The sequence below is a fragment of the Giraffa tippelskirchi genome, chromosome X (genome assembly GCF_054371585.1).
Source record: "Giraffa tippelskirchi isolate mGirTip1 chromosome X, T2T-mGirTip1v1.2.pri, whole genome shotgun sequence".
Taxonomy (NCBI): domain Eukaryota; kingdom Metazoa; phylum Chordata; class Mammalia; order Artiodactyla; family Giraffidae; genus Giraffa; species Giraffa tippelskirchi.
This window is the reverse complement of record NC_137289.1, coordinates 152625001-152646883: the sequence shown is the minus strand read 5'-3', so window position 1 is coordinate 152646883 and position 21883 is coordinate 152625001. Positions and strand designations below refer to the sequence as shown.

The 21883-nt window shown below is 53.0% G+C and overlaps 1 protein-coding gene across 1 annotated transcript in view; it reads left to right on the top strand.

The window, feature by feature from the left end:
• Positions 1-268: 268 nt before the first annotated feature.
• The window catches only part of LOC145536411 (CD99 antigen-like), a 31190-nt gene continuing 9575 nt past the window's right edge, over positions 269-21883 (top strand). Inside the window, exons 1-7 of the mRNA XM_081565758.1 lie at positions 269-389; positions 11927-11956; positions 14156-14197; positions 15905-15952; positions 16815-16880; positions 18257-18304; positions 19187-19255. Of these exons, the coding sequence (XP_081421884.1) occupies positions 323-389; positions 11927-11956; positions 14156-14197; positions 15905-15952; positions 16815-16880; positions 18257-18304; positions 19187-19255 (370 nt within the window). The 5' untranslated portion in view covers positions 269-322. The remainder of the gene's footprint in view (positions 390-11926; positions 11957-14155; positions 14198-15904; positions 15953-16814; positions 16881-18256; positions 18305-19186; positions 19256-21883) is intronic.

The window sequence follows — 21883 nt, the reverse complement described above, 5'->3', positions numbered from 1 at the left end:
CAGACAACGGGAGGGGAAGGGAGGCCGTCTAGGGGTTCCCAAGAAGAGAAGAGTGGAAAGGGGGCGTGGAGACGCGGCCCGAGCCGGAGAGGGCTGGGTTCCAGCCCGAGCGCCTCTCCCCGGCGGCTCGCCGCCCCGGGGCTGCGCGGTTGGGGTGGCGGCCGCGGGCGGGGCGAGTTGAGGCCGGGGCGGGGCGATCGCCCGCCTGCCTGCCCCGCCCCCGGGCGGCTGGGTGAGGTTGTCCTGCCCACCCGCCGCAGCCGCCGCCGCCGCAGCCCGCGCGCGCTACTCCCGGGACTCCCTGCGCGGCGAGGGGCGCACCATGGCGCGTCGGGCCGCCCTGGCGCTGCTGCTGATCGGCCTGCTCGGCAGCCTGGTGTCCACGCAGGGTGAGTGCGCGCCGGCCGGTGGGCACCCCGGAGCCCGACCACGACCGGGGGCGCGCGGGTCGGACTTGGCGACCCGCGTTGGGACCCCAGGAGAGGCGGGGCGGTGAACCTTCGGGGGCGGTCCGTGTGGCGTGGACATCCCTGGGGACGCACTTCGGGGGTCGCACTTGGGGAGGGTTACCCGGGGACGGGCGGTGTCGGGGCTCACCTGGCTGGTGGGGGCGCACGATGCCGGGAGACGCGCCTCGGTGGGCGGCTTACTTTGTGCGGCTGGAACCGGGGCGCGCGGGGCGGGACGGCGCCGGGGACCCCCCAGGGCCCTCCTCCCGGAGACGAGGATCCGCTGTGCCAGCCGGGGGCCGACGCCCCAAGGAGGCGGGACGGCGCCGGGGACCCCCCGGGGCCCTCCTCCCGGAGACAAGGATCCGCTGTGCCAGCCGGGGGCCGACGCCCCAAGGAGGCGGGCTCCCTCTTTCCGCTCGCTTTCTCCCCGTGCGCCTCTGGACTCCCTTTGGAGGCGGAAACTCGCAAAGTTTTTTGTTGTTGTTGTTGTTTGTTTGCTTTCAAATCCACCAAGTCTTCAAGTTGGAGGCACCCAGTGGGCATTGGCGGCAGCCTCAGACCCCCCCCCCGAGACCCCACCCCGGCCCGTCCGGGTTCCCCTTTGGTTCCGGGGCGCACCCGTGCGCCCCTGCGGTCGCCCCCGGGCCGGGCTGCGCGCTGGCCGGGCCTAGTGACGGCCGCCTCCTCGGAGCCACGTCCTACGGCCCCGGCCTAAATTTGGACTCGGCCCGGGAGCCTGAAACCCGGGAGAGGGGGAGGGAGGCAGGAAAAACTCGGAGGCCTGGAAACCATCAAGCAGTGTGTGTGTGTGTGTGTGTGTGTGTGTGTGTGTGTGTGTCTGTGTGTTGCGGCAACGGTCGGGCGCAGGGCTCCGCATCCAAGAGATGAGTAATGATCAGCCATGTGGCCCAATAGATAATTGCGGAAAACCCTGGAAAAATAAAAAGTAAGGAAGCACAGGCCGGCCACCCTCCACACCCAGCCTGCCTGGTGTCTGTTGCGTGCGTTTTTCTTTCGCCTTTTATTTTTTTATTTTTTTTCTTTAGCCATGGACTTTATTGTTTGAATATTTGCAATTATTATTCTATACACAAATGTTAATTTCTTACAAAACTCTGTATTCCATATTGCTAGGTCACTTCACTCTCCATTTTATGTCACATTTCCATCAAGAACTATTTCCCCAAATCACAATCTGCCTGATTGTGTGTTGTTGTTGTTCAGTTGCTAAGTTGTGTATGACTCTGCCATGCCATAGACTAGCCCACCAGGCTCATCTGTCCATGAGATTTTCCAGGCAAGAATACTGGAGCGGTTCTTTCGCCTTTTAAAATGGAAGTTGAGATTCAGGTTTCCAGTCTTCTAGGTCCTTTTAAAAGGAAAGTTGCTGGGTGTGGCTTTGAAAAAAAAAAACAAACCGGTTTCTCCAATGAACTGGTTGCTTTCTCTCCCTTACATATGGTTATTTTTTAAGGAGATAGCGACTGGAGCTGTGTGTGTCCAGTCTTCAGGACTGGTTGGATCGGTGGCAGGCGCGTTTTAGGAACCAGACTGCAGGTCCCAGAGGACCTAAAAAAATGTCGATCTGGAAATTTCCAGCTCAAGGATAGAAGGTTGCATTTTTAAGCCCTGGCTCCTGCCTGCTGTTTCTGTTAGGGAGGGCTTGCTAATTAATGTGTGAACTTTTAAACTGTGCGCCTTACCTGGTGGCTCAGCTGGTGAAGAATCCGCGCCTGCCATGCCGGAGACTCCGTTGGGATCCCTGGGTCGGGAAGATTCCCCTGGAGAAGGGCCCGGCACCCACTCCGGTCTTCTGGCCTGGAGAATCCCACGGACAGAGGAGCCTGGTGGGCTGCAGTCCGTGGGGTCGCAAAAGCGGCTTTCAGTTGAAGACACGTTCAAGAACTTGTACGTTTTGGGGGGTTTTTTTGGAGGCTGTAGAAGACGTTCAGCCTGATGCATGGGGGCCTGTTGGAATACTTGATAGCTTTGTGGGGAGGGCCGGGATTGCGTTGCCTGTTTTTCTCTTTCCTGCCTTAAAACCTGCCTGGTTTGCTCCGCCGCAGAGTTCTTCATGAGAGCATTTTGTTGTTGTTTGTCTGTTGCTGTGTGTGAGTCACACCTGCTCACTAGAGTTGTTCTGGCCCCCACGAGGCTGCACTGCGTGAGCCACCAGCGAAGCCCCGTATCCAGCAGCTGCCCAGGAGCTGTCTCGCGCACGCGGTGGTATGCGCGGCGTCCGAGCTCCTGTGGTCGTTCATCCCACCTCCTCCTTCCCCCGTTCTGTCCGCCTCATGCCTTCTCCAAGTCTGCCTCTCTGGTCCTGCCCCACGGAGAGGCAGAGGTACCATCTCCACCATTTCTTTCTAGATTCCACATACACGGAAGCCTAGAGTCTTAACCCCCGGATGGCCAGGGAAGTCTCTTCCTCCACCAGTTCTTAAGATTAAGAAGGCATTGTGTGTTCATGGATCTCCAGAAGTCCTTTTGTGGGTATATAACGGGCTTCCCTGGTGGCTCAGATGGTAAAGAAGCCGCCTGCCACTGCAGGAGACTCGGGTTTGATTCCTGGGCCGGATAGATCCCCTGGAGGAGGGCATGGCAACCCAGTCCAGTATTCTTGTCTGGAGAATCCTGTGGACAGAGGAGCCTGGCAGGCTACAGCCCACGGGGCCACAGAAGAGCCGCACACCACTGAGCAACTGACCCATCATGGACTTCCTTGGTGGCCCAGTGGCTAAGACTCTGAGCTGACACTACAGGGGCGATGGTTTCAATTCCTAGTCGGGGAATTATTTCCACGTGCTGCAACGAAGACCCAGGGATCGAACCCGGGTCTCCTGAACTGCAGGCAAAGTCTTCACCGTCTGAGTCACCAGGAGAGCCCCAACTAGCACCTGGTAGAGCCGAATAAAAATATTAAAAAAAAGTAAAAGCAGCTAAGTAAATGCCACCCCTTCTATACAGGTTGTCAAAACAGGTTCCTTTTAGCCGTGAAAAATATTTACCCACCTTTGAAACGGGCAGAGAAAGGACTTCGGCCTTGACTAGACGGACCTTTGTTGGCAAAGTAACGTCTCTGCTTTTCAGTATGCTGTCTAGGTTGGTCATAGCTTTTCTTCCAAGGAGCAGGCGTCTTTTGATTTCGTGGCTGCAGTCGCTGTTCGTCGTGATTTTGGAGCTCAAGAAAATAAAGTCTGTCACTGTTTCCATTTTTCCCCATCTGTTTGCTGTGAGGGGTTGGGACCGGATGACAGGACTGCATGCATAATCATAATGAAAAGGGGGAGGAAGGAGGAGTCTATACCTGTTTCCAACAGAGCTTTTCTGGATTTTTTAATTTTATTTTTGGCTCCACTGGGTCTTTGTTAGACTTCCCGGACGGCTCAGCGGTAAAGAATCCGCCTGCCAGTGCAAGAGACACAAGAGTCGTGGGTTCGATCCCTGGGTGGGGAAGATCCCCTGGAGGAGGGTGTGGCAACCCACTCCAGTGTGGGTTGGGAAAATCCCATGGACAGAGGAGCCTGGTGGGCTGCAGTCCATGGGGTCCCAGAGAGTCGGACAGGGCTGAGCAGACTGTCGAAGGGTCTGTCTCTTGTTGTGATGAGTGTCGGTTTCTCTCTAGTTGCAGAGCACCGGGGCTGGGCACGGGGCTTCAGTCACTGCAGCTCCCGGACCCTGGAGTCCAGGCTGGGTAGTTGTAGCACCTGGGGTTGGTTGCTCTGACGCATTTGGGATCTTCCCGGACTGGGGATCGAACCTGTGTTCTCCTGCATTGGCAGGTGGCTTCTTAACCGTTGGACCCCCAGGGAAGTCGCAGTCCTAATTTAGAATCACTCTTACAACTGGATGGGGCAAACACACACGTCACACACACAGACACACACACTTCTACCACACTCAACAGTTGTGAGGATTTTCTTATGCTCTTGTCCTCGTGGGAGAACAGCCTGGTTGTATAGGACACACAAATGGTGTGTTGTGTCCGACTCTTTGTGACCCCGTGGACTGCAGCACACCAGGCCTCCCTGTCCATCACCAACTCCCAGAGCTTACTCAGACTCCTGTCCATTGAGTCGGTGATGCCATCCAACCATCTCATCCTCTGTCGTCCCCTTCTCCTCCTGCCCCCAATCCTTCCCAGCATCAGGGTCTTTTCCGATGAGTCAACTCTTCGCATCAGGTGGCCAAAGTATTGGAGTTTCAGCTTCAACATCAGTCCTTCCAATGAACACCCAGGACTGATCTCCTTTAGGATGGACTGGCTGGATCTCCTTGCAGTCCAAGGGACTCTCAAGAGTCTTCTCCAACACCACAGTTCAAGAGCATCAGTTCTTTGTTGCTCAGCCTTCTTTGTAGTCCAACTCTCACATCCATACATGACCACTGGAAAAACCATAGCCTTAACTAGACGGACCTTGGTTGGCAAAGTAATGTCTCTGCTTTTTAATATGCTCTCTAGGTTGGTCATAACTTTTCTTCCAAGAACCAAGTGTCTTTTACTTTCATGGCCGCAGTCACCATCTGCAGTGATTTTGGAGCCCAAGAAACTAACGTCTTCACTGTTTCCATTGTTTCCCCATCTGTTTGCCGTGAAGGATTGGGACCAGGTGATATGACTGCACGTCTAATCATAATGGAAAAGTTTGAAAGGTGGAAAGAATCACCGAAATATGGCACACAGACAGAAAGTGAGCAAATGTTATAGTGAAAATGGAGCCTATAAATTTGGTGGCGTTGGATCAGGGTTGCCCCAAACCCTCAGTTTGTAAAATTAAGATAAAAAACTGTAAAGGAAAACACAGTCAATCCAGGTCTGCCTGTGTCTTTCACAGCTGCAGTTGTATCTCCACGTAGGGAAACGGCAGTTCCTTGTGTTGTTTTTTTTAAATTTCCTGCTCGTATTCTTTACCGAGTTCTTATAGCAGTTTTGGGAGTTGGCACATGGGTGTGTTACTTTCAGCTTTGTCTGAGAATGACTCGTGCGGCCACTGTTTGGCTACTCAGATTTGTTTTTTTTTTTAAATCCTGTAAACAGGAGACCAGAAAGTTCCTTTTTTTTTTTTTTTTTAATTCCCCACTGTGTCCCCATGGGTGGGGGGTGGGGGGTTCGAGACCTCCCACGTGCTGTGAATTTAGTGCAGGTCTGAGTGGCATTCAAGGAAGAGAATCATCAAACAGGTCAGAGGAGCAAACACCAGCTTGCTTCTGCCCACGATTCGCTCAGTAAGCCCCAATGTAGTGCTTACACTACCAAGCTGTGTAGTGAAACCTCTTTGTTCCTGCGGGTCGCAGGCTGGGGAGCTTGACATGCGTTTGCAAGTCCGAAGCCTCTTTCTTTTCCCTCTGCTTTCTGCCTGTGCAAGTTTCTGATAGAATCTCTTGATTTTCCAGGAGAGCCAGTCAGGACGTCAGCGACTTTTCAAAGAGCTGAGTAATGACTCCTTAGGGTGCTTTTGAGAAAAAAAAAAAGAAAGGATGACTTTTTAAATATATATATTTTTAATTGATTGATGATCGCTTTACAATATTGGCTTGATTTCTGCCATACAGCAAGAAGAATTATCCATCAGTTCAGTTCAGTTCAGTCGCTCAGTTGTGTCCGACTCCGTGGACCACAGCACGCCAGACCTCCCTGTCCATCACCATCTCCCGGAGTTTGCTCAAACTCATGTCCACTGAGTCGGTGATGTCATCCAACCATCTCATTGTCTGTCATCCCCATAAGCGTATATATGTCTGGGATTCCCCAGGTGATACAAGTGGTGAAAAACCCACCTGCCAGACGTTAGGACACCTGGGTTCAGTACCTGGGTGAGGAAGATCCCCTGGAGGAGGGCATAGCAACCCACTGCAGTGTCCTTGCGTGGAGAATTCGGGGGACAGAGGAGCCTGGTGGGCTGCAGTCCAGGGGGTCGCAAAGACTCGGACACGACTGAGCGCGCACCCATACATATGTCCCCTGTGTCCTGAATCCCACCTCTGCGTTCATCTAACAGCTAGTCATTCAGCAGAAACTCTGCAGGCCAGAAGGGAATGTCAGCATATCTTTAAAGTACTGAAAGAAAAAAAAAAGTAATCTACAACCAAGATTACCTGGGAAGGATCTCATTCAACGTTGATGGGGAAATCAAAAGGTTCCCAGATAAGCATTAAAGAGAGTTTAACACTACCAAACCAGCTTTCCAGCAAATACTAAAGCCACTTGCGTAGGGCAGTACCCACAGGAGGAAAGAAAAAACTACAAAAAAAAGAAAACCCAATCCCAAGCGATGAAGAATACGCCAGGAGGAACATATGTATGTCAGTCATTGATTTTAAAGTGTCTGCGGAGGGTTAGGGCGAATTCCCGCTTGTTCACCGCCCTTCCTGAGCACGCGGCTGAAGTCAGGAGGGTTGCATTCCAGAGCCTGGAAGGCATTAGTCATCCCCTGACCGTGTAGCCAGAGCATTGTGGCTCCTTCTTTTTCTCAGCGTCCCTCCCCTTCTCCCATCCACCACCCGCACCCCCGCCCAGCCTTGTCTGATGGCACTCTGCCCGTTTGCAGACCGCCCAGAAGCTTCGGGGCGCGGTGGACCGACTTCGGGATACACAGACAGTAAACAGCTCATGCTGCCTCTGGGGCGGGCGAGGAGGCGTGTAGATTTCTGTCTGCAGGGCGAGAATTCGAGTGATGCCCGTCACCATCTGCTGCGGGCCGGGTATCTTGTCTTAGAAAAGGGCAGGAGGTCTGTCATCTTGGGCACAGAAGGAAGCCTTGCCGGACAAAGGGAGCCAGGGAGGTGAATTCTTCCGTGCTTGAACGAGGGGGTCACACCGTGTAGGAGGAAGAGAAAGGGCCTGGGTGGGTCTGAGAGCGGGCAGGGGGCCGTGGGGGGTGAGGTCACGGGGATGGGGTGTTCCCTGACCCATGAGGGCGGTCCCCAGCCCTGCCACTGTGCTGAGGACTGAGTTAAGGACCGCTAGCCTGGATGGGGCTTCGCTGGTGGCTCAGCTGGTAAAGAATCTGCCTGCGAGGCTGGAGACCCGGGTTCGATCCCTGGGTCGGGAAGATCCTCTGGAGGTGGCAATGGCAGCCCACTTCAGTGTTCTTGCGTGGAGGATCCCCGTGGACAGAGGAGCCTGGCGGGCAACCGTCCATGGGGTTGCAAAGAGTCGGACATGACTGAAGCGACTTAGGACAGCATTTGGGGCCTGGCTGGTCTGAGGCAGCCCTTGGTAGATGGGATGGATGATTGATGGGCGGATGGTGGTTATAGATTCATAAATGATGGACAGGATACATGCCTAGCTAGATACATGATAGATAAGGCGAATAGATGTAACGATTGGACAGTTAGATGGATGGATGAATATAGAAAGATAGGTGTTCAAGTTTTCCAGTGGTCATGTATGGATGTGAGAGTTGTACCGTAAAGAAAGCTGAGCGCCGAAGAATTGATGCTTTTGAACTGTGGTGTTGGAGAAGACTCTTGAGAGTCCCTCGGACTGCAAAGAGATCCAGCCAGTCCATCCTAAAGGAGATCAGTCCCGGGTGTTCATTGGAAGGACTGATGTTGAAGCTAAAACTCCAATCCTATGGCCACCTGATGTGAAGAGCTGACTCATTGGAAAAGACCCTGACGCTGGGAAAGATTGAAGGCAGGAGGAGAAGGGGACGACAGAGGATGAGATGGCTGGATGGCATCACTGACTCAATGGACATGGGTTTGGGTGAACTTAGGGAGTTGGTGATGGACAGGGAGGCCTGGTGTGCTGCAGTCCACAGGGTCGCAAAGAGTCCGACACGACTGAGCGACTGAACTGAACTGAATTGAACTGAGATCTTGAAAGTCACCCAGTCGTGTCTGACTCTTTGTGGCCCCGTGGACTGTAACAGTCCCAGGAACTCTCCAGGCCAGAATCCCGGGAGTGGGTAGCCTTTCCCTTCACCAGGGGATAGATTTTAGATGAATGATCATGGATAAATGGTACATAAATTAGAGATAAGGTGAATAGACCAGCTGCACTCCTTATAAGCTTATCACCAGCCAGTGGGTTGTCTCATCTCTGCATTCCTACAAGATAAGGGAACTCAGAGCTGGGGAAGAAGGTGAGTGTCTGCCGGGGTGTGGACTACGCACGCAATCTGTCCGGCTGCAGGAAAGAAGCTCCCCTGCCCGCCTCTGGGAAGGCTGATACTGGCTCCCCCGAGGTCCCACCCCGCACCCCAAAACCTCTCCAGCTTACGCTTCACCTCTGTAACTGCTGATCGATCTAATCCATTGTAATCACACCCGAGGCGTCTACACCGCGTCGCAAGAGGGCTGAGCGCCGGAGAAGGGGTGCTTGCCCGCGGTGGTGCTGGAGAAGGGCTCTCCGAGAGGGCCCCTCGGACAGCCGGGAGATCCGTGCTGTGGCCGTGGTCCAGTGACGCGCGTCCCCGGGGCGACTGGTCACCTCTGCCTGTCACCCTGGCAGGACTCCAGGGAACCTGAACCGTGGCCTCGCGCTGGGTGCTGGGCACCCCGCGGGCTCAGCAGTTGTCAGGGGCATAGACGCATGGTCTCTGAGGCTGGTAAAGCCCCAGATGCCCCCCCCGCAACGAGGAGCCCAGCGCCCAGCCCTTGGGGACGCCCAGGGTCTCGGGAGGATGGGATGACAGAAGGAAGGAGACCAGCTGGCCGTGGGGGTGGGGAGGGTGCTGAGTGGTGAATTATCGCCCACTGTCCCCTCCAGGGCCCCGCCTCGCCCAGCTGAGTCACGGGGTGCACCCCACCCCACTTCCAGCACATCCGGAGGCTTGAGGGGCACCGCATGGAAACCACAGACGCGCTGCAGGCTTCCGGGCCGTGGGCTGGGGTCCTGCCAAGCTTTGCAGCGCGCGAGCCGCCCTGAATGTTTGTGCCTCGGAGGTCTGGACCCGGGCGCTCAGCTTCTGGCCGCGTGGACAGTCCGCCCCGCCTCCACGATCGCTGGGGTGGGGCTGGGGGTCTGTGTGTGGGCCCCCCCACCCCGCCGCGGCGGGGGGCACTCGGGAGCCGTGAGCTTCTCACCGTCAGGGTCTCGGGAGAGCAGGGGCTTGGTACGGAGACGCTGCCCAGGAGAACCATCCCGGCTGGGCAGGTACCAGAGTCTGGACTGAGTGCTTCTCAGCAGGGAGGCAGGCACACACACGTGTGCACACATCCGCTCACACTCAGACACAGGCGTGTGCACTCGTTCAATACGTATTCACGCGCCCACACACACACGCATAAGCCCCCGTGAGCGCGTATCTGCAGCGCACACATGCACTAGGGTGGGCGTGTTCGGCGCTCAGTCGTGTCCTGCTCTTTGCGACCCCGTGGACTGTCGCCCGCCAGGCTCCTCTGTCTGTGGGGTTCTCCAGGCAAGAAAGCTGGCGTGGGTGGCCATGCCCTCCTCCAGGGGATCCTCCCGACCCGGGGATCCAGCCTGCCTCTCCTACATCGGCAGGCGGGTCCTTCACCACCGAGCCACCTGGGAAGCCCCAGATGCAGGCGTGTGTGTGTCTGAGTCTTAAACTCCTTACTCGTTGCCCCACCGCCCCTTCTGCCCTTTGGGAACCACGCGTGTGTTTTCTCTGTGAACCTGTTTGGGTCTTATGAATAGGCTCACTGGTACGGTTGTTTTACACAGTACACGCCAGTGATCTCTGATACCTGTCTTTCTCTGTCTGGCTGACTTCACTGTCTCCAGGTCCACCCACGTTGCCGCCGATGGCATTATTGCGTGCTTTTTTTAAAATAACATCTGCCTGCCTGTTCTCAGTACACACACGGGAAAAAGTCACACACACAGACCCACTGCCCCAAATTCTACACCTACACAGGGGCACACACCCTAACGGCACACGTCGGCATAGGAAGCCACGCGGGTACAGATACCACAGATACACACACCCACACTGCACTTAGACACACAGTTGCGTACATGCACAAAGCAAGCACACATACCTGTACGGAGACGCAGATACAAACAACCCAAACCACACACCTACACACCAACCCCCGGGGATCCCGAGTGAGTCAAAGTTGCTCAGTCGTGTCCTGCTCTTTGCAACCCCATGGACTGTAGCCGGCCAGGCTCCTCTGTCCGTGGGATTCTCCAGGCAAGGATACTGGAGTGGGTGGCCATGCCCTCCTCCAGGGGCTCTTCCCCACCCAGGGATCGAACCCAGGTCTCCCGCATGGCAGGCGGATTCTTTACCGTCTGAGCCACCAGGGAAGCCTAAGCCACTCTGTAAATGGACACAGAGACACACACACACTCAGTCACTCAGCGCACACAGCTGCTGCACACCTGTCCACATACCCACCAGAGACGAAGGCAGAGGGAGGGAGTTACAGTCCGTGTGACCTTCCGCAGGACGGAACATACTGTGACCGTCTGGAGCTTCCCGGGGATGAAGGCGGCCTGTTAGCTGCCCGGCACTTCCTGAGGTGGGGGGTGCGTGTCATCTTTGATTTGTGTGTATTTGAAAACACGCTGATGCTGGGAAAGATGGAAGGCGGGAGGAGAAGGGGGCAACAGAGGATGAGATGGTTGGGTGGCATCACTGACTCGATGGACATGGGTTTGAGCAAACTCCGGGAGATGGTGACGGACAGGGAGGCCGGGGCGGGCTGCGGTCCACGGGGTCGCAGAGAGTCGGACACGACTGAGCGACTGAACTGAACTGAACACCGATCCTTCGGTCGGCCACCACTCTCCCTTCTGCTGACGGGACACTCAGCAGAATTCCCTTTGCTTTTCTTCAATTCATCATTAATTGGATAGAAATAGAAATAGTATTAATGTCGTTTCAATAAAGCGGTCATCAACCAGACAGAAGACCAGCAGAATAAAGGCGGTTTCCCCTTTCTCGGCAGAAGTTGAAAAAAAAAAAAAAAAGGAAACGTTACCCTTTTCTGGATCGTCTGGTGCCTCTACAGGAAGTACGTTTGGGTTGTTTACTTGTAGACAGGTTGCGATTCCAAGGGGTTTGCTCTCCGTGTTTTCTGCACCGTGTGTTGGAAATTGGGCTTCTCAGGTAACTCAGACGGTGAAGAATCCACCTGCCAATGCAGGAGACGCGGGTTGGATCCCTGGGGCCTGAAGAATCCCCTGGAGAAGGGAATGGCTACCCACCCCAGTACTGGAAGTTGTTCCTTGCCGATTTCGAAAGACCGGCTTTTTCTTGAGTAACTCACGCGCAGAATTATCCTGGTTTCCCGCTAGTTTAATTGCTGCTAAACCCTGAGATTGTCGACAGCCTGAAACACAAGCTGACATATTCTTAACTTTTAGGCTTGAGAGTGGATGTTGCAAAAGAGAACTCAAAGTCCAAAAGCGTGAGTGACAGCTGGTATGGTCCTCTTAGACACCTTTTGGAAGGTGATACACCTTCCAAAATCATGCCCCTTTTTATTGTTTTCTTAAATTCCCAATTTAATTTTTAGTAACCAACAGGATTCTTTTTTTTTTTTTCCAGATGATTTCGATTTATCGCTCGCCCTTGATGGTAAGTAATACTTACAGGCATTTTATAGACTTGGAATACAGTAAATCTTTTGAAACACGTCTTAATATTACAAGCATTTTATAGACTTGGAATACAGTAAATCTTTTGAAACACGTCTTAACAGCGATCAGTAGACTCACATTTGTTGAGGAAAATCGAGATGCTCTTATTGGGATACGTTAATCCTTTTTTAGTGCAATAATTTCCATACTGTGTGGCGGTCAAGACTGCCAAGCGCTTGGAGAAGTGGGTGGTCCCCCGTGGGCTGGGCCTTGGTGAGCTGATTTCCTGTGGGCTGGTCCCCCGTGGGCTGGTTTCCATGGACTGGTCCCTCGTGGGCTTGTGTCCTGGGGGCTTATTCCTCGTGGGCTGGTGTCCTGGGGGCTGGTCCCCGTGGGCTGGTTCCCATGGGTTGGTCCCTCGTGGGCTGGTCTCCCGTGGGCTGTGCCCCGGGGTCACACTGACTCCATCCCTCAGCGTGTGGCTGCATCTCCCCAGTCTCTGTGTCTCCTTTCACGTGGCCACTTGACGTCAGCGCCTCTCCATCTCCCAGTCTCCTTCTCGTAAGGCGCCTCGCCTGTAAGGGTCTCCCCTGTAAGGGTCTCCCCTGTAAGGGTCCCGCCTGTAAGGGTCTCCCCTGTAAGGGCCTCCCCTGTAAGGGCCTCGCCTGTAAGGGTCTCTCCTGTAAGGGTCTCCCCTGTAAGGGCCTCCCCTGTAAGGGCCTCGCCTGTAAGGGTCTCCCCTGTAAGGGCCTCCCCTGTAAGGGCCTCGCCTGTAAGGATCTCGCCTGTAAGGGTCTCACCTGTAAGCGCCTCCCCTGTAAGGGCCTCCCCTGTGAGGGCCTCGCCTGTGAGGGCCTCCCCTGTGAGGGCCTCCCTTGTGAGGGCCTCGCCTGTAAGGGTCCCGCCTGTAAGGGTCTCGCCTGTAAGGGTCCCGCCTGTAAGGGCCTCGCCTGTAAGGGTCTCCCCTGTAAGGGTCTCGCCTGTAAGGGCCTCCCCTGTAAGGGCCTCGCCTGGAAGGGCCTCGCCTGGAAGGGCCTCCCCTGGAAGGGCCTCCCCTGGAAGGGCCTCGCCTGGAAGGGCCTCCCCTGGAAGGGCCTCCCCTGGAAGGGCCTCGCCTGGAAGGGCCTACCCTGGAAGGGCCTCGCCTGGAAGGGCCTCCCCTGGAAGGGCCTCGCCTGGAAGGGCCTCCCCTGGAAGGGCCTCCCCTGGAAGGGTCTCCCCTGGAAGGGCCTCGCCTGGAAGGGTCTGTGCTAATCCACTGTGACACCCACCCACTTCACCGTTACTTGCAAAGACCGTCTTTCTAAAGAAGGTCAGATTCTGAGGCCCCTGTTGAATTTGGGGGCCCAGGATCCAACCCAGGACGTCTTTTTTTAACTCCTGGGGTCCGATGCGGAGGCGTCAGTGAAACCCACGACAGCAGCAGCGTTCCCAAAAGCCGCCGGGGGAGCGGGGGATTAGCCTTATTCTTGACGGTGGGACCCTCCTTCTGCCTGGCTGCTGGGAAGGGATGCCCTGGAGGTGTCTGTCGTCCGGATGATCTCAGCCCCACTCTGCCTCGGTGCCCAGAGGGTCAGCCTCAGTGGGAGTCCCAGGTGGCCAAAAGGGTGCTCCACCTAATAAACCTGAACAGCCTTTCGGCCAAGGGTCCCCTGTCCGCCTCCCCGCCCCGTCCACTCCTGCAGAGGCCCCGAGCTCTGCCCCGTGTCCTTGGGCTAAACACCTGTTCTCCGGGCTTCCTCTTTCACTCCCTGGCCACTGGCTGAGCTGTCTGGAGAAGATGATGCTTCAAACATTCTCTGACTCTTTTTGTTTTTTTTCTCTCTTAAATGTATTTATTGGGATCTCCTGAGTTTTTGTGGCTGAGCGTGGGCTTTCTCTAGTTTTGGCGTGGGGGGGCTACTCTCTAGTTGGGGTATGCGGGCTTCTCATTGCGGGGGCTTCTCTTGTTGCCACGCAGGATTCAAGAGTTGGATCTTGAATTGATTCAAGAGTTGCGGGAGCGTGGGCTTACTTGTCTTGAGAGATCAGGGGGTTGAATCCGTGTCCCCTGCATTAGCAGGTGGGTCCTTAACCCCTGGAACCACCAAGGGAAGAGCCCCTCCGACTCTTTTTAAGGAAACCAAAGAGCCTTGAGGGTTGGCTGTGTTTCCCAGCTGCCAGATTTCCTGGCTGAAATGTCTTTTCTCTTTAACAGGTGACAAGAAACCAACTCATCCTCCACCAAAACCGGCGCCCGGTAAGAAGCAGAGGTGCTCAGCGTCCAAACACACAGCACAAAAAAGTGTTGTGCACCTCAGTTTCCCCAGGAGCTGGGGGAGATGCAGACGGCTGGATACCCGCAACGGATACAGCCTGGTTAATATGTGAACGATGCTGTGATGTCTCACGTCCAGCAGCGGCCGTAAGAGAACAGACGCTGGCACTTTAGTGAGATGCTCTGGGGGTCCCGTGGAAAGTCTCTTTATGCTGAGTGTCTGTTACTGCATTTCAATACTCATCTCGTGGGAGGAGCAGTTTTAGAAGCTGGGACCCTCTTAGAATCCGTGAGCAGAGTCAGATCTCGGCGTCTAGGAGGACCGTACCTGTTGTCACTCACGCTTTCTGAAAAATCGGGATTCAGAGACCGATGACGGAATTGCCTAAGGATCAGATTCACTGGGGTGTGGGGGCGGCTTCCCAAGGAGCTCTAGTAGTAAAGAACCCGCCTGCCAATGCAGGAGACATAAGAGACGCAGGTTCGAGCCCTGGGTCGGGAAGATTCCCTGGAGGAGGACGTGGCAACCCATTTCCATATTCTTACCTAGAGAATCCCATGGACAGAGGAGCCTGATAGGGTACAGTCCATGGGGTTGCAAGGAGTTGGGCACGACTGAAGTGACTTAGCGCGCGCGCGCACACACACACAGACACACACACACATATTCACTGGGGGTTAGCCACCCAGCGTGCAATCAATGCCCAAAGTTAGTGAGCTCTTATCACTTATTTTAATATATATATGTATATATAACAGCTCAGTTTAATTATTGGATTTCTCATCTAAAAAGGTGAAAAAGTGTTAGTTGCTCAGTCGTGTCTGACTCTCTGCAACCCCGTGAACTGTAGTCCCGCCAGGCTCCTCTGTCCATGGGATTCTCCAGGCAAGAGTGCTGGAGTGGGTAGCCATTCCGTTCTTCAGGGAATCTTCCCCACCCAGGGGTCGAACCTGAATCTTTCGCACTGCAGGCCATTTCTTTACTGTCTGAGCCACCAGGGAAGCGTTGTGAGTAAAGGATAGCGTTGCTCGTAGCAATGTGTGACCTACCCACGCGTGCAGAGGATGCTGGCTGAGTCACTGTCGAACAACGGCAATGTGTCCCATCACCAGCTCCCGAAGGCATGGATGGTGTTTCCTGATTATGACTCAGGATGGCTCAGAACCTTGTGTTGGGTGGATACAGAAGCTCTCCTGGGTGTCTCCTGGGGACTTGAGTCCTTCTTTTAGAGAAGGCCACCTCTAAAATCTCTAACTCTCTAAAATGTCACCCCATTTTATCGCGTGCGCCTGGGTCAGCTGAATCACTTTTTCACTGGGCAGGAACCCGAATCTGCCCACAGCTTTCTGTTCTTATATTATAACATCTACGTTGCCGAAGTCCTGGGCAGCTTGGGAGAGTTGGTTTCAGGGTGGACAGTCAACGGGGAAAGAATTGTCTGCAGACAGAAGTTGGAATTCCAGCTCGGTCCACGGGGACATGATTGATTTATAGATAACTTTCATGATTTTCATTTTTCCCTTTTGTTCTTTTCCTTGAAGAGAAGAAGAGCGTGAAAATGGTCGGGAGTTTGGCATTGCAGCTGAGTCCTTGGTCAGACTGACACTCTATACTCTCTGCACAGAAAGCCCATTTCTGGTTTTCATTTCACGCAGAACTTGAGTGTTCACTATCTTTTTCTCCTTTAGGGAATGATTACTTCGATTTAAGCGATGCCATTGGTGGTGGAGGAAACGGTAAGTAGTCTTGTCTTAAATCTCCTGTGGGTCTGACCTGGTTAGTTTATCATTTCAAAGAGGCTTTTTTTCTCTTTTAACTAAATCGAATGAGTTTTCACCCGGAAAAAATCTAAGGAACAGGTGTTACTGATTGTTGTTTTCAAGCTTTCGGCTTTTATCTGTATGTCTTCTTTTGATTTAGAGCTCTTACGGTGTCTTAGGTGATATGAGATAAAATGAAAACCCTCTTGGCAGGCCTGGTCTCGTGGGTTCGTGGGGTCGTCACACTCGGTAGGGCTTCCACGCTTGGTTGAACGAATGGTTTGTGGCCACCATATTGAAAATGGTAGTACAATTTGAGCAAGGACATGCAGCCTGCGTTCTCACTTTGCACTGGACCCCACAAATTCTGTAGCGGGCCCAGCCATCTGCTTTATTCGCGATTGGAAGTGAAGTGTTATAGCTGGATGCTGACGGACAGAAATCCACAGGTAGCTGTGTGTATGGGTATCCCCACCACGACAAGGTATCCGGGCGTGACAGAGGGCACATTTCCATTTCTCACTGTCCAGTTAGCCATCTGTATGCAAATGCTTCCCGGATGGTACTCGGTGGTAAAGAACCCGCCTGCCAGTGCAGCAGACATAAGAGACGTGGGTTTGATCCCCGGGTCTGGAAGATCCCCTGGAGGAGGGCATGGCAACCCACTCCAGGATTCTTGCCTGGAGAATCCCATGGACAGAGGAGCCTGGTGGGCTACAGTCCGTGGGGTCACAAAGAGTCAGACAAGACTGAAGCAACGTAGCGTGCACACGTGCAAACGCATGTTCTGTTTTCTTGACCTCCAAGTGCTCATAAGTGCAACTCTCCTCTTTCACAGATGACAGAGTGACCACCCCCCCGAAGCCCAAACCTCAGCCCAACCCCAAGCAGCCTGGCACTTCCGGTGAGATCCTGTAGCTCCTGCGGTTCTTTCCGTCTGTTTCAGAGTTCGGGGACCTCTGTGTCAGCTGCAAGGAGGTCTTGCCAGAGTTAGTGTGATCCTGCAGTGAACACTCTGTGCAAGGGAATTCCAATTTCCCAGTCCTGGAAAACAGTATTCAAAAAGATTTTTCTTTCTTTTTTTGGATTTGATGTTTAGTTTGCTGATTTTACTTCCAAGATTTAATGGAAATCGAGAAAAAAAAAAAAACTGTGTAAGATTTTAAATATAGAGAATCAATATGGGGAAACATGGGCTTCCCTGGAAGCTCAGCTGGTAAAGAATCTGTCTGCAATGCGGGAAACCCCAGTTCGATTACTGGATCTTGAAGACTCTGTGGAGAAGGGGTAGTCTACCCACCTCCAGTATTCTTGGGCTTCCCTAGTGGCTCAGATGGTAACACGGGAGACCTGGGTTCTGTCTCTGGGTCGGGAAGATCCCCTGGAGGAGGGCATGGCAACCCACTCCAGTATTCTTGCCTGCAGAGTCCCATGGACAGAGGAGTCGCATATCCATACACACACACACACACACACACACACACGCATGCACACACATAGGTGGAAAAACCTGCGTTTGACGGTCAGGTCTGTTGCTGCTGTTGGCACCATTCCAGAGAGCCTTCTCCACGAGTTCTTTCCGTATTTCCCCTTTCCCACCGAAACTCTGCGTGGTCCATTCCTGGAAACCCTCTGTTTTGGGCAGCTAGCCCAGAGGATGGTGGATAAATTGAACAATGGAATTTCTATCATCACGGGCTCCCCGGGGCAGGCAGAACAGTGTTTCCCACTAGCATCTCATGAGAACTCGGTAAGTCCTGTTGGGTGGATACGTGAGCTCTCCCAGATGTGTCTGGAACTCGAAAAAGAGTCTTTGAGAAGGCAACATCTGAAACCGTCAGGAGTCTTTCATTTTATAGACATAAAGCATCATTTTATCGCTGGTTCAGTTGAATCCCTCTTTCAGTGGGCAGTAGCCCAGATTTGGCTCCAGATTTCTCTTCTTACATTGAAATATCTGTACTGTGGAAGCCATTGGCAGCTCGGGAGGGTTGGTTACCAGGTGGACAATCAGCGGGAAAGAAGTGTGTGCAGGCAGAATTTGGAATTCCAGCTCGGCCCATGGGGCGTAATTGACTTACAAATTACTTTCATTATTTTGATTTAGTTTTTCCTTTTATTCTTCTTTCTCTTGAAGAGGAGAAGAATGTAAAACGGTCAGGAGTTTGGTTTTCCTGTTGAGTCTTTGGAAAGACTGATACTCGATACTGTCTGTATAGAAAGCCAGTTCTGGTCTTCATTTCACGCAGAACTTCAGTATTCATTATCTTTCTCCCTTAGGTAAGGATAACTGGGATTTAAGCGATGCCCTTGGTGGTGGAGGAAATGGTAAGTAGGCTGTCTTAAATCTCCTACGTGTCTGACTTGATTATTTATCATTTCAAAGGAGCTTGTCTCTTTTAAAGACGTCAAATTAGTTTTCGCCAGGAAACCCTGAGGAATAGGTATACGGTTTGTGTGGTTGGGTTTTTGGCTTTTATCTGTACGCCGACTTTTATTTTAGAACTCTTCCAGTCTTGGGGGTGTATAAGGCACTTTGAATACCATTGGTAGGGCTGGGCCTCACGGGGCCCCACACTCACAAGGGCTTCCATTTTTGGTTGAACAAAAAGGACAGACTTTCATTTCTCACGGTTCAGTGTGGCCGCTGTGTTGAAATTCCTGGTGCGGTTTGGAGCAGGGACATGCAAAATGCATTTTCGCTTTGCACTGCACCCCACAAGTTCTGTAGCTGGCCCAGCCATCTGCTATATTTTCCATGGGAAATACACGAGGTGAAGTATTATAGCTGGATGCTGACGGGCAGAAACCCACAGGTGGCTGTGTGTACGGGTACCCCACCATGACAACGTGTCCCCGCCCGTGACAAAGGGCACATTTCCATTTCCCGCTGTCTAGTTAACCGTCTGTATGCAAATGCTTCCCAGGTGGTGCTAGTGGTAAAAAAAACACCTGCCTGCCAAGGCAGCAGACGTAAGAGACGTGGGTTTGACCCCTGGGTCGGGAAGATCCCCTGGAGGAGGAAATGGCAACCCACTCCAGTATTCTCGCCTGGAGAATCCCATGGACAGGGGAGCCTGGTGGGCTACAGTCCACGGGGTCGCAGAAGAGTCGGACACAACTGAAGCGACGTAGCGTGCACACGTGCAAACGCACGTTTTGCTTTCTTGACCTCAAACGGTTCATAAATGCAGCTGTCCTCTTTCACAGATGGCGGAGGCTCACCCGACTCACCGAAGTCAAAACCTCAGCCAGACCCCAACCAGCCTGACTCTTCCGGTGAGACCCCGTAGCTCCTGTGGTTCTTTCTGTGCATTTCAGGCTTCGGCGACCTCTGTGTCAGCTGAAAGGAGGTCCTTGCAGAGTTAGCCTGATGTTACCGTGAACTCTCGGTGCAAGGGAATTCCAATTTTCCAGTCGTGGAAAACGGTATTCAGAAAGATACTTTTTTTGTTTTGGATTCGATGTTTAGTTTGCTGACTTTACGTACCAGGTTCTAATGAAAGCTCAGAAGTATTCAATGTGATTTTTAATATAGAGAAACAATATGGAAACACATATGAGCTTGACTGAAAGCTCTTTGTTTTTCCTTGATGCTGTTTGCTTTTTCTCACCCATCATCGTATCCTCCGAGTCATTGACTGCCATCGGTTTTCTGAGTTGAATAGCTGTTGAAACTTCCCGTTTTGAGGGGACTTTTTTGATCATTGGTATATTTGCTTGTACATTTTGTATATTTATATATTTGTTTGATGGCATCACCGACTCCATGGACGTGAGTTTGAGTAAACTCCGGGAGTTAGTGCTGGACACGGAGGCCTGGCGTGCTGCGGTCCATGGGGTTGCAAGGAGTCAGACAGGACTGAGGGACTGAGCTGAACTGATATATTTGTTTAATTTTTAACATGGAAAAACAGGAATCATGTCCATCTTCTACCACAGTGAAGCTGATTATTCTCTTTAGTATTTTATGTCAGTTTAAATGCAACCAATGTTAAGTAAAACCGTCAAGTCGTTTATTCATACCCTGTCGTAACATTGTTCAGTCGCCAAGTCGTGTCCGACTCTTTGCGACCCCCTGGACCGCAGCACGCCAGGCCTCCCTGTCCATCACCAACTCCTGGAGGTTACTCAAACTCATGTGCATCGAGTCGGTGATGCCATCCAGCCATCTCATCCTCTGTCGTCCCCTTCTCCTCCCGCCTTCAATCTTTCCCAGCATCAGGATCTTTTCCAATGAGTTAGCTCTTCCCATCAGGTGGCCAAAGGATTGGAGTTTCAGCTTCAGCATCAGTCCTTCCAATGAATATTCAGGACTGATTTCCTTTAGGATGGACTGGTAGATCTCTTTGCGGTCCAAGGGACGCTGAAGAGCCTTCTCCAACCCCACTGTTCAAAATCATCGGTTGTTTGGTGCATTAGCCTTCTTGATGGTCCAACCCTCACAGCCGTACATGACTACTGCAATAACCATAGCTTTGAGTATGCAGACCTTTGTCGGCAAAGTGACGTGTTTGCTTTTTAATACGCTGTTTAGGTTTGTCACAGCCTTCCTTCCATAATGTCAAACTTTTCACTAGCTAGTATTCCAGAAGCATTTTCTGATGTTATTTACAAGTTTTAATCGTATGAGTTTTCTTGGCAGTTAGATACGATCATCCCTAATGCCTAGTTTTGAAGATGGTGTGTATCTTCTGATCGTTTACAATGGTGGGTCTGTATGTGGGTCCCGGGGGGCCGCACGGGGCACTGAGTTGAGCCGTCAGTGCCATGAATGGGGGTGGGAGGCGGCCTCTTAGGATGGTGGGGTGGGGTGTGGGGGGGGGTCAGCACTGCCGAACAGCCCACTTTATGGGGGAGAATCGACCAGGCTGGGGAGGTACCAGGACGCAGAGCTGCCAAGCAGACAGACAGACACGTGTGTTCACACACGCGCTCAGGCTCAGACACAAGGCACACGCGCCCATGTACACATGCAACGCTCGCTCAGTACGTATGCGTGCACGCAGACACACGTGTGCACCCGTGAGCGGGTGCCCGCCTCACCCGTGCACTAGCGCGTGTGAACACGTGCGCACTCATGTACCTGTGGGCCCTGGTGCACTGTGCCCCTATGCAGTGTGCATGCTCTGGGATGCAGACATGCATACGAACATACACACAAACAGGTACACATGCATATCCGTACACACACACACACACACACACACACATGAGCGTGCACACACCTATTAGCTGGAAAAACCTGCATGTGACAATCAGGTCTGCTGCCGTTGGTGGCAGCCCTCCAGACAGCCTTCTCCACGTATTCTTTCCATATTCCCTGCTTTCCCATCAGAACTGGGCATCGCCCAGTCCTGGAATCCCTCTGCTGTGGGCAGCTGGCCCAGAGGACGCTGGATAAGTCGAGCAGTGGAATTTGTCCCGTCACGGGATCCCTGGGGGCAGCCACAATGTTTCCCAGTAGTGACTCCTCATAGCGTGTTGGGTGGATACACCGCAAGCTCTGCTAGCCGTCACTGGGACTTGAAAAACCATCCTTAAAAGGAAGAAGGCAGCCTCGGAAAGCATCAGCAGCGGTCACGTCGTTTCTGTTCGGCACAGCAGGGTTTGTAAGATCCACATCACAGAAGTTGTCGGCCGCTTGGTAGAGGATGCTTATACGATGGACAGTCAGAGGCAAAGAGTGCCCTGTAGGCTGAAGCTGACGTACTAGCTCAGTCCTCAGGGCCTAATTGATTTATAAATGACTTTCACTATTTTGCTTTGGCTTTATTCTCTTCCTTGAAGAGGAGAGTGAGATGAAAACAGGAATTGGGTATTTCTCTTGAGTCCTTGGGCTTCCCTGGTGGCTCAGCTGGTAAAGGCTCTATGGTCTCCCCCGTGACTGTTCCCTCCTGCCCATCG